This window comes from Suncus etruscus, chromosome 5 (assembly GCF_024139225.1).
Source record: "Suncus etruscus isolate mSunEtr1 chromosome 5, mSunEtr1.pri.cur, whole genome shotgun sequence".
In the NCBI taxonomy this organism is placed as follows: domain Eukaryota; kingdom Metazoa; phylum Chordata; class Mammalia; order Eulipotyphla; family Soricidae; genus Suncus; species Suncus etruscus.
In genome coordinates, this window is record NC_064852.1 from 119,542,176 (window position 1) to 119,554,704 (window position 12,529).

At 43.1% G+C, this 12,529-nt stretch overlaps 1 protein-coding gene and 1 non-coding gene across 2 annotated transcripts; one reads left to right on the forward strand and one right to left on the reverse strand.

Annotated features, from left to right (window-relative positions):
- Positions 1 to 1,622: 1,622 nt before the first annotated feature.
- MAIP1 (matrix AAA peptidase interacting protein 1) lies at positions 1,623 to 12,477 on the reverse strand. The gene is made up of 5 exons (XM_049773292.1): positions 11,994 to 12,477; positions 8,243 to 8,314; positions 7,290 to 7,416; positions 5,441 to 5,588; positions 1,623 to 2,010 (listed from the first exon to the last, which is right to left on the reverse strand). Exons 1-5 carry the CDS (start codon positions 12,450 to 12,452, stop codon positions 1,932 to 1,934), a joined length of 885 nt encoding a protein of 294 aa, XP_049629249.1. The 5' UTR covers positions 12,453 to 12,477; the 3' UTR covers positions 1,623 to 1,931.
- LOC126009955 (small nucleolar RNA SNORD43) lies at positions 10,144 to 10,207 on the forward strand. Its single transcript, XR_007496105.1, has one exon. It is a non-coding gene; the product is annotated as a small nucleolar RNA SNORD43 (small nucleolar RNA).
- Positions 12,478 to 12,529: the final 52 nt, after the last annotated feature.

Sequence of the window (12,529 nt, forward strand, 5' to 3'; positions counted from 1 at the left end):
TTTTAGGTGCACAGATAGAACCTCTTGCTAAAGGAAGACTGAGTTAAGAAGATGAGAAGGGGGGCAGGGGCAGTGGCTCAAGTGGTAGGTTGCTAACCTAGGACAAACCACAGTTTGATTCCCGATATCTCATATGGTCCCCAGCCAGGATTGATTTCTGATCGCAGAACCAGGAGTAACCGCAGAGCATCACTGGGTGTGGCCCAAAAAGCAAAAAAAGTGGAAAAAAAAATTTTAAAAGGTGACGACAGTCTAAGGTATATGGAAAATGGGACAAAGCTGCTCTAAGAAATAAAGTTTTCCTGATGTTTTCAAATGCATGTTAAGAGCTGGGGATCAAGAACGTCAATTACAGGAATTTCTTCAGTTTGTACAAAAAGTTAGTCTCCTGTTCCCTTAGGAAGGCAGTCTGTCTCTAAGAGGCTGGACCAGGGTGGCAGGACATCCAAGTTTTGTAAAGAAAATGCCCAAAAGACATCCCTATGGCGGTGTTTTTAGTATAGATACAAATTAGGAATCTTATTATTGATCTAAATCAGAAAATCATAGCCTTCCAATGATAAATATTCACCCCCACTTCTGAATGTGGCTGTTTCTCATCACTGAATCTGTGCACCCATCTTCCTGAAAGAGGACCCAGTGAAACCCCTTAGAGTCTAGACCAAGCAGGCTGTGACAAGAGTTGAAATTATTCACCAAATATGTACATTGTGCTTTAAATAACTGCTTTTTCTTCTTTTGACACCTTCATCAACACTAAACTGCTCAATACACAAAGGTACATTTATGAATTCAGTCAACATTTCTCCAAGATGCTTGTCCATTGGCAATTAATTTTCTCCTTTTCATTATCTCAAAGTCTTTATTACCTTTAGAGAAGTCTTCTTGATTAGAATTTTGGGCTAACATGCTTTTATACCTTTCAGCATTTTAGAGATAGTAGAAAGGCCTGTGGGGCCGAGTGGTGGCGCAGGGTGTAAGGCATCTGCCTTGCATGCACTAGCCTAGGACTGACTGCCGTTCGATCCCCCGGCATCCCATATAGTCCCCCAAACCAGGAGAGATTTCTGAGCACATAGCCAGGAATAACCCCTGAGCATCACTGGGTGTGGCCCCAAAACAAAACAAAACAAAAAAAAAAAGGCATATAACTTGCACTGGTTGAGGAAAGAAATCCAGGTCTTTTCTCTGCAGTAATTTTTTTTCCCTCTGCTTTTAATATCTTCTGGTTTTCAGCAATTTAGGATGTACCTTAGTGAGAGTCCCTTTCCTTTTATACAGTTTGGTAAATTTAATGCACCTGTAGGATTAAAGTTTTCAATACATAGGCAAATTTGCAGGCATGTCTTACAATTTTCATCTCTCCCTATCCCACTTCTAGGTCTCCTAATAAAAATATTAGACAATATGACATGATCCTACAGGTACCTGGAACCTTGAACAGGCCTCATGTGCACTCACTGATCTTGATTTTGTGATGATTCCCTCCCATCCATGAGTGTCCAAAGAAATAATCTGATAGCAGTGATTTTTAAAAAGAAAATGTATTCAGACTTGAATTGCTGATATAAATGTATTAACAAAAAATTAAGTACTTAAGAACTAATTGGAGATGTAATCAGATGGTTCAACATCTTTATTGTGTCTATAAAATTAGTATGTACATATATGAATATTAGAATACTATTGGGTATGACATCAACAATGCTATTTTAAGTGGTTCTGATTTAACCCTTTTTAGAAGGTGATGCCAATCTGTGGAAAATGCTTTATTAAACCATGCCAACATAGTACAAGAAGATTTTAAAGTCATACAAAAGTAACCCACAGACCTCGATAAAAGAAAAATGACTGATGAGAAAATTTTTTTTCTTCCTCAATTTTTTAAGAGTAATTGCTTCTAGTCCAATAACCTGATTTTTCCAGAAAGATTAGTCTAATAGCTTTGAGTGTTCAATCCGTGCAATGGTCCAGTCAGGTTTTACGCCTTGTGTAAATTCCCTTTGAAATCTAGGAAGGAAAAAAGTTGTAAGTAATGTCAATCTGATATCAGTTCAAATACTTCTTGGATAGCTATTTAATTTCTAAATAACGTTAGGAAATTTTAACAATAAGCAGTTAATAGTAAATATGAATCAAAATAAGAAAAAGCCCACAAAATCAGAAGTACATGCTCAACTAATATGAGTCTGTTTAAAGGACATATCTACTCTCCAATATCTGCCAACTCTTTGGAGAAACTTGAATAGTCTCTCCAATCACCCGAGTGGGGTTACGGGAAAAGTGGGAATCAGAAACCAGAAGACATCTGTCATGGCTGCCTCAGCATACGAGGTAGTTTTTTTTTTTTTTTTTGTGGCTTCATGAAGCCATCAAGTCACCTTTTATTCTTTTGGTTTTTGGGCCACACCCACTGACACTCAGAGGTTATGTGCTATGTGCTCAGAAAACACTCCTGGCTTGGGGAACCACATGGGATGCTGGGGGATTTAACTGCGGTCCATACTAGGTTAGAGCAGGCAAGGCAGATGTCTTACAGCTTGCGCCACTGTTCCAGCCCCTAGACCTTTCTCAACAAGGATCACAAACAACAGATCTGTCCATGTCATCCTGATATCTGAGCACCAGGCTTTGAACTCAGGGGCCAGATTTGCTGGGCAAGTGATTCCAACCACAAAGATTTCTTACAGACCTCTTTGAATAAATTAAATCAAACAGCACCTTAGTAAGTATTGGGCTCATTTATACTTACTCCATTAAAAAGAACAGTATATACAGAGCATATATCTAGCATGCACAGGGCCTGCCTCTGGGCCATAGCAAAGCATGGAGCTTGAGGAGCCAGGACTGGCCCTGGGCCCCCTACTGCTTAGGTTTGGATCCAGAGTTTAAAAACAAAATCCACTTGTGTGACTTGCTCATAGCCCTAACAGAGATTACTCAAAGGACCCAAAGTTACTCATTCTAGTTGTCTTACATAAAAATAATATTTTTTAAAAAAAAAAAAGACAATTCAGTAGATTTACTTTTTAAATTTTAGAATCATTTGGTTAATGACAAATAAAAACTCAAAAAGAAAAAGAAAAAGACTTCTTTCAAGAAAAGTTAAATAAAAATATGAGGATATTAATAACCTTTTAACATAGTGAAACATAATATACTTTTTGTAGTCTATCTGGGGCTGCTTGTTATTTTAAAGCAAATCTGCTTACCTTGGGCAAATAATGATATAATACTTTTACATAGATAATGTTTCCAGTGACTTTCATAATTTGCCTGTTGTTCCAAATTTTACTGCCACAAAACTATATCATCCTTGAAATAAATGGCTTATCTTACGGGAAGATACCCTTCAACTTTGTATCTATATCAACAGAGAGCTCAGGAAGTATGAGACAACAGACATATATTTAGCACACAAAAACTTCAAGTACTGTTTGTCGCAGATTTTATTTTCTGGGAGTGGCCAGACCAGACACTTCTATAGCACTGGCTCTTCTGCAATGTGCCCTTACTGTTGCCCCATGAAGAGGTTCCTCCGTGCCCCAGGAACAGCAAAGGCCACAACTTCTGCATTAATCAGTAGCTTATGAGGGATCTGATATTGTTCTAATCCTGGATAAAGCCTTCTTATCTGTCTCTTGGAAGCCAACCACTCCATAAAATATGTGACTAGCCTAAGACTACTATGAATCCAAGACTCAAAGAGAGGCCTTTGTGGACCACCATGATAATAACAGTTGAAAATCATTCACTCTGGACAAGAATGAGAAGGAAGCAAAGTGATATATACTTGATATTCCTTCAGTAACAGTACTGAAAATTGAGAGAGGAGAGAAGGAGGGGAGGGGAGGGGAGAGAAGGGGACAGAAGGGGAGAGGAAAGGAGGGGAGGGGAAAGGAGGGGAGGGAAAGGAGAGGAGGGGAGGAGTGGAGAGGAGGGGAGGGGAGAGGAGTGGAGAGGAGGGGAGAAGAATGGAGAGGAGGGGAGATGAGAGGAGGGGAGGGGAGGGGAGAAGATTAAGCGGAGGGGAGGGGAGAAGAGGGGAAGAGAGAAGAGAGGAGAGGAGAGGAGAGGAGAGAGGAGAGGAGAGGAGAGGAGAGGAGAGGAGAGGAGAGGAGAGGAGGGGAGGGTGGGGAGGGAAGGGGAGGACAGAGGACGGGAGGGGAGGGGTGGGGAGGAGAGGAGAGGAGAGGAGAGGAGGAGAGGGGAGGGGAAGGGAAGGATGAAGAGGAGAGGGGAGGGGAGGGGAGGGGAGGGGAAGGGAGGGGAGGAGAGGAGAGGAGAGGAGAGGAGAGGAGAGGAGAGGAGAGGAGAGGAGAGGAGAGGAGAGGAGAGGAGAGGCCTCTCTGAGTCTTGGGCTCAGTAGTATTGGCTAGTCACAGAAAGGAGAGGAGGGGAGGGGAGGGGAGGGGAGGGGAGGGGAGGGGAAAGGAAGGGAGGGGAAAGGAGGGGAGGGGAGCGGAGGGGAGGGGAGGAGAGGGGAAAGCAGGGGAAAGTAGTGGAGAGGAGAAGAGAGGGAGGGAGGGAGGGAGAGAGAGAGAGAGAGAGAGAGAGAGAGAGAGAGAGAGAGAGAGAGAGAGAGAGAGAGAGAGAGGACAAGAGTGAGAGAAGAAAAGTATATGCCATAGAGGCAGGCTAGGATGGAGTGGGTGGGAATGTAGGGGACAGGATCTATGGGAAATTGGAGAAAATGGTGGTGGGAGGGCCGGAGAGATAGCATGGAGGTAAGGAGTTTGCCTTTCATGCAGAAGGTCATCAGTTCAAATCCCGGCGTCCCATATGGTCCCCCGTGCCTGCCAGGAGCAATTTCTGAGCATGGAGCCAGGAGTAACCCCTGAGCACTGCCGGGTATGACCCCCCCCCCAAAAAAAAAAAAAAAGAAAAGAAAAAGAAAATGGTGGTGGGAAATGAACACTGGTGAAGGGACAAATGTTGGAATATTGTATGACTGAAGCTCGACTATCAATTTTTTAAGTCTATCTCTGTTGATTTAATAAAAATTGAAAGCAAAAATAAAAAGATGCCTCAGAATGAGACATAAAATGACAAGAACACAAGGTAGCTATCCATGTGAGAGAAGAGGTTATGATAGAAATAAACCTCTGACATCCACCAACCTGTGAAACCAGGTGAACTTTTCCAAAACCCCAGAGCTGAGCCTTACCAAAATACCTGAGCAGGAAAAAGAACTATTTGAAGACTCAGAGTTTTGGAATAGTCTATGAAGTAGCAGATAGCTGAAATACTGTTTTATTCAATTTAGCAAAATATTACCTCGTTCTAATTTCTGAACACTCCTGTGTCATGGTCAGAATGCCTTTATGACCTTTTCTCTTCATAAATAACTTGTCACATTTCAATCCTTTTCTTCCTAAAGCTCACTTTACTACCTTCCATTTTCTAGAGAAAGGAAAGAATGAAATGCAATTAGACTTACTCATAGCTTGCACTAAGAAGCTGTTTAGTTTCCACATTCTGATCCCCCAATTTAACCTGGAATACACTGGCTCCACTTATAGTTTCATTCGGGATCTTGGCACTGGTTAGATACCAAAAGCACATCAGGATGTTAACAAACTTCCTTCCTTAGAGAAAAAACACACATTCAAATACAAATCACAATAATTTGCCATCCATTTACCGAAGATAAAATCAATACTGGCAGTAGTTCCATAGTTTCTGTTATAGAGCAAGTTCTGTGCTTTTCTGATCTAACCTTAAGATCTGTATTAATACCTTTATATTTCTAGAAAATTTATGATAGTTTTGTCCTGTTCTTCATCTGCATTATTTATTTTCAATTCGTGGGATTTCCTAAAATTATAGTAACACATATATGATGAACCAAAAATAAGGGGGAACACTTCTTGCTGTTAAGTGACGGATCTAACACCAATTACCAAAAAGAAGACAAATTTCTATTTTATCTCAATTTCATTCTGTTATGTGATTTGAAGACAATATCCCATGTAAAAATCAGGCAGTGGCCAGGGTGTTACGATACAACTGAAATACTAGGGAAGAAAGTATTTATCTCAAAAACAAACAAACAAAAAATCCAACAACTGTACTGATTGTCTTTAAGTTATGTGTCTGCATTTTTATTTTAACTATTTAGCCTATCTGTTTTGGGAAATTTATAAGCAATAGTGAGATTTCTTTTTTTTTTTTTTTTTTTTTTTTTGGTTTTTGGGCCACACCCTGTGACGCTCAGGGGTTACTCCTGGCTATGCGCTCAGAAGTCGCTCCTGGCTTGGGGGACCATATGGGACGCCGGGGGATCGAACCGCGGTCCGTCCTAGGCTAGCGCAGGCAAGGCAGGCACCTTACCTCCAGCGCCACCGCCCGGCCCAATAGTGAGATTTCTTGCATGCGTGGCACAAGGAACATCTGTAAAAATCTGTAGAGGGCAAGTTGAATGACTTTTTCAATGGAAAAAAAGATCCAGATAAACCACAAAAGTGTCTTTCAGTTTTTTTTTTTTTTCCCATTATCTCCACATAAATCCCATCTGCAAGTTCTAGAGTTCATATTTCAAAGAGAATTTTTTTTTTTTTTTTGGTTTTTGGGCCACACCCGGTAACGCTCAGGGATTACTCCTGGCTATGTGCTCAGAAGTTGCTCCTGGCTTGGGGGACCATATGGGACACCGGGGGGTCAAACCGCGGTCCGTCCAAGGCTAGCGCAGGCAAGGCAGGCACTTTACCTTTAGCGCCACCGCCCGGCCCCAAATAATCTTTTTTTTTTTTTAGTTTTTGGGTCACACCCGGCAGTGCTCAGGGGTTACTCCTGGCTCTCTGCTCAGAAATAGCTCCTGGCAGGCACGGGGGACCATATGGGACACCGGGATTCGAACCAACCACCTTTGGTCCTGGATCCGCTGCTTGCAAGGCAAACGCCGCTGTGCTATCTCTCCGGGCTCAAAGAGAATTTTTTATTTTGCTTTTGACTCTTTCCACTTTACATAGAACTGCACTTTCAAAATTCTCAACTGATTCTGTCAAGTTAAAAAACTTAAAAACACATTTCAATTTGAGGTTATTTGAGGTTCAATTTGAGCTTGTCCCATATTTTCATCAACCTAAAAGACAATATTGTCTCTTGTGCCTTAAATAGGGTAGGAAAAAATCTAAGCAGAAGTGCATAAACATTATTATAATATTCTAATTCTTTCCCAACTAGATCTTTAAAAAAAAATAATCACTGTATCAACAAAACCCTAATATTTCACGATTACCTGTGAGTCAAGCTTATCTGGACCCTTATTGACAGTGTTCTGGCCTTACCTTTATCGTCATAGTAAATAGAAATATCTCCTGTGGATGTGTAAACAATTTCATCTATGTCAGCAGCCAGGGCATTTTTATGATTGTCAGGGAGTGAAGTGACTTTTTCTTTCAATGCCTGCAATACCTAAGTTTAAACAAAAGAAAACCAAAAGTTACCTATTTAAAAAACATTTTTTTAAGCACCATGGTTTCTATCTAATGACAGAGTTTCATACATACAATGTTTCAACACATTTTCTACCAGCATTTCCCACCCTCAACACCCACTCTTGACATGTAGTCCACCACTTTTTGTGGTGGGACACAACCCAGCGATGCTCAGGGTTTAATATGACTTAGGGATGACTCTTGGAAAGACGTGGGGGACCATACAAGGTACAGAGATGGAACCTGGTTTGGATACATACATGGCAGACTGCTTTCCCACTATACTATTATTCCAGCCCCCACCATTTTAAAGTTTTTGTTAAGCAAAGCAAAATACGAAACTGAATTTTATTCAGCTAGATACTCTAAAAGAATATTCTAGACAAGAACAAAATCAAAGTGTACTTCCTTGTTTAAGCCTTATATGATAGTCCCTCTATGTCTGTATATACTAAGTAATGGCTCAAATGAAAGATTTAGGGACTCTACATTAGCTCATGGTACTAGTGCAGTGGTCGGCAACCTTTTTTTTCAACTGAGCCAAATCTCGCCAAAACCACGATTAAAATCTATTTTGAGAGCCACATAGGGCGCGCACTGACAGAAGCTAGGAGCAGAGTCCTGACTCCTGGTGCGGCCGCCCGGCACACAGAAGAGCCAAATTAAAAGTGTAAAGAGCCACATGTGGCTCGCGAGCTGCAGGTTGCTGACCATTGTACTAGTGTATACACACTAAGCATAAATAAGGAAAAAGAACATCTTTAATTATGTATTTTTAAAGGAAAATTCAAAGTATACTTTACCTCTTTGGCCACCAGTTCTTCCAACAGATCAAATTTGCACTGTGACAACAACTGGGACACATGAGCAAAAGCCTTAAAAAAATATTCAGAGGATGGTGGTGATTATCATTTCAGAATGTCAGGAAAAACTATACAACACACATATTCTTTCTTAAATAGTTAAGTGTAACAAAGACTATTTTGTCCCAGAGATGTCCAGCAATGCCAAATACTAATCTGTGGTTGAGAAACAAGCTTCGTCAGAGCTGGATGACATTTTTTAATTTTTTTTATCCCACAGACTTGATTCTTTTTGACTGTCCAGGGGCACAAGGCAGTAGAATGATAACTGAACTTCCACTCTCTGGACCTGGCAAAAACCAGGTTTGAAAGCAAACTCTAGTTCTCAAGAAAGATCTTCCCAGGTTTTCTTTGAAAATAATAACAGGGGCTGGCAAGATCACTTACTTGCTAAGTGTCTGGATTTTTCCTTGGCACAGTAGAACTCCCAAAGCACTGTCAAGTATGGGCCAAAATTTCCCAAAGAACCTCCCTGAGTCCTAAAAGTCCCTCCTCTTATGAAGCACAGATAGGAGCTGGGGCGTCTCTGTTCTGGACTCTACTAGTGAGGAATCTGGGGATCTGAGTTGCACTCTGAATCTCCTCGGGCATTTGGGGCAAGGTGGAAGCTACAGAATTTACATCAATCAGGATAAAGAAGTGTATGCATGTGTGCATGCATGTATGAGTAAACTGGAGGCACAGAAGGGACCAAGTACTTTATTAGCCTTATTAATAAGGTTATTTTATTAATAGTGAGGAATAAAACTATTAGACTAAATCTTTCTTCAAGGAACTTTGGTTTACAAGTTTAAAATTTTTGATAAACCAAACAATAGCATTTGAAAGGATGAGGATTAGATGGGAAGCTAGGCAGGGCAGAGAACATGCCAAAAAACCAAGTGGTCTGGCCCTGGTACAGAAAGGGACAGACATATATATTTTTGGGCCTGCTGCCTGTACTGTATGGGCCACACAATATGGTATACTCATGGAAACAACCGTTGGCAGAAAGAAACTTCCCTACCCCTGGACTAAAGACATAAAATATAAAATAAAATGTGAATAAGTGGCAGGAGGAGAAGGTCGGCTCGACAGACAGCTGAAAACACATCATTGTGATGGGCCAGACTGGGTCATCTTTCAACACCCAATGGATATATGTTCAAGTACTAATTCCCATGTCTTTCATCTTACTCGGAGATGAGGCCTGTAAGGAAGGTGATTCAATAAAAGGAGGTATTATTTTGGGGTTTAAACCAAACTCACTGGTGTCTTTATAAAAAGAAAAACGTGGACACACTGAGACACCAAGGGGCAATGTGTGCCCAAGTAAAGACTGTGAAGACAAAGCAAGGAGAAGTTAAGGCGAGAGGCCGGAAAAGACAACCAAACCTGCCAATGCACTGACCAACCTACAAAAGTATGAGGAAATAAAGTTTTCTGGCTTAAGAAACTGGAGTGTCCCCTGGTGGCATGGCTGGCTATTAGCGAAGTTGCATGATTCAATCCAAGGTGCATCGCTGCCATCTAAACTGGCTCTGGGATTCAGAGGACTGGCTCTGGGAACATGGGACACTTGGATGGCCCCAGTGGCCACTGTATCTGGTGTAAATATTCGATGCCCGTTTCTTGGTTGGTCTTGGGCCTTACCCCCCCTCCAATGATGTGGGTGCCAGGTTGCATGTGACTTTATTTTATTTGGGTCCTGGTCTGAACATGGGGGGGGGGGGGGGGTTTGTCCTGGAGCACTTGCCCCTGGAGCACCTCGGTTCGGGTTGAAATCCCACGCTGGAATCACTTGGTCTGAAATGCTGGTTCTGGGGCGGCCCCACCCCAGGGCCCCCAGGACATGCAGGAGCCTTGAATGATGAGCCTAACAATAGACAGACAGATCCACTGTGCTGATTATCGTGTTCTGACCTGGCACTGAATAAAAAAATAAAAAGAAAGAAACCTAGAGTGGTAGAGCCATAGCACAGTGGGTAGGTAGGGCCTTGCACCGGGTTCTATCACTGGCATCCCATAAGGTCCCCAGAGACTGCCAGGAGTAACCCCTGAGCACCAAAGGTGTGCTGCCCCCCCCCCCCCCAAAACAAGAAAAAAAACAAGAGTGTGGTTTCTGTTCTGACGGCCTCACCAAACTAATAACTGAGATGCATTTTGAGATCACGCCTCTTTCCTAATGGACTCAAAGCGTCCTTTTTAACGCTTTAAAAAGCGCTCAGGACACTGTATGCTCTCAAACCATGTCATATGCAGGCAGTGATATGTGGGCAGAAGGGCAAGAGCCATTACTGTCATGTTAAACTCCCAACCACAGCAGCATGAATGGTACTTCTGAGTGGTCAGAGTCCATTGTTTCAGCTCCATGGGACTTGTTCTCATCAATACTAAAGGGGATTAGAATAGAATGATGGGCAGTAAGGTACCCTTGGATTTTTATATTCTATGATTAAAAAATAAAGAATCAATGTACTTTATCAGACTAATTTCTAAATTTATATTTACAAGCTAAAGTGACAGCTTCTAACAGAGACATTATCTTCAAGAGAAAGGTAATGATGAAGTGATGAAGTGGAGTCAATGAAACAGGAAAACTAGCTGCTGTTTTTGTCCATTATTTCTAGACCCGAGAATGCTACCCATGGAAGGGAAAAAAGAATTAGCAGCTGCATGAGAGCAAGGCCTGAAGAGAAGCACTAAGTCACAGAACTCTGATTGCTGATAAGAAATTCTTTCTAACCCCAAGGATAAGAACTACACTTTGGAAACATGTCATTTTTCTTTTCAAATAATCCTCATTCTTGATTCATTTAAACATTGATGTGATGCCTACTGAGGCAGAAACACGTTGCGATGCCATGGAATCATATTAAATCCGAACTGCAGAAAGCCCCATTCCACAGAAAGATCCATTACTGTCTCTACAAGAATCTAACTCGTGGATTGGGGCCAACATCACTGATATGGCGAGCCACCAACAAGATCAGTTCCCTTATAAAAGGAACTTGTATCAACTTTTGCTTTGTGACCTACTTATCCGACCTTTCCCCTAGTACTCAATTCTTTTAACCAATACCTAGCCATCATCTTCCTTCTTCCTCCCCATGCCTGGAACCCCTCATTTCAATTCTCTGCTAAATCCCAAATTCTGATGTGCTCACTCATTTGGCAGATCTCAGAAGTGAAGCAGATTATCTCCGCAGAAAATCACGTTTGGAAACGATAAAAGAATAAGACCTTTTAAGTGACAGAAGACTGCTCTTGAATCCGCCTCCTCCCACCGAGCAGAAAAGCAAGTTGGGAGGCTCCTTTTGGCATTGCCTTCAAAACTCCTCTAAGATGCTCTGAGCTTACAATCAAGATCGAAAAGCGGCCGAAAAAAGGGCTGGGAGGTGGGGTCCCCTCAAGATGGAAAACTGGGACCCAGAAAACACATCTCATCGCCAAGATCCACGCCGGGAACCAACCAACCTGCTTGGCTCCTTCGGAGAACTGGGCGATGCTGAACTCGGGGTCCATCCGTCCAACCAACCAACCAACCAACCAACCAACCAACCTCCTTGGCTCCTTCAGAGAACTGGGCGATGCTGAACTCGGGGTCCGTCCAACCATCCAACCAACCAACCAACCATCCAACCAACCAACCAACCCACCAGTCAACCCACCCACCCACCCACCAACAAAACCAACCAACCAACCAACCAACCTGCTTGGCTCCTTCCGAGAATTGAGCGATGCTGAACTCGGGGTCAAAATAGGCCCAGATGAGAAAGGCGTAAATGCGTGTCCGCACCCAGTTGATGGGGTTGGAGAAGCCCAGAATGATCATCTTGGTTTTCTGCCGTGGCGGAGACTGCTGCTCTTCGGTGCTGTAGCCGCGACGGGCACAGGCGGGGGCAGCCGGGAAGGCGGCGGGCAGCCCCGCAGAGAGGAGCAGGCGACGCCGGGGATCCTGGGCAGCAAGCCGGGCCGCGGCGGCCGAGGCACAGGCGCCATAGGGAAACAGAATCGCTCCCGAGTTCAGGCGGCGGAGACAGAAGCAGCAATGTCCAGGCCCCACCGACTGCCTCCGACCGGCCGCCCTAGGGCCCCAGCTTCGAGCCGCCTCGACAGGCAGCGAGCGGCGCAGCAGCAAGTGGGGTAGCAAGCGCACGGCCAGCGCCATCTTTACGACCTTTCACCCCGAAGTTTGGTGCTTGACCCAAAAGAGGCCGGTGGGAAACTATCGCACCGCGGCCTTTC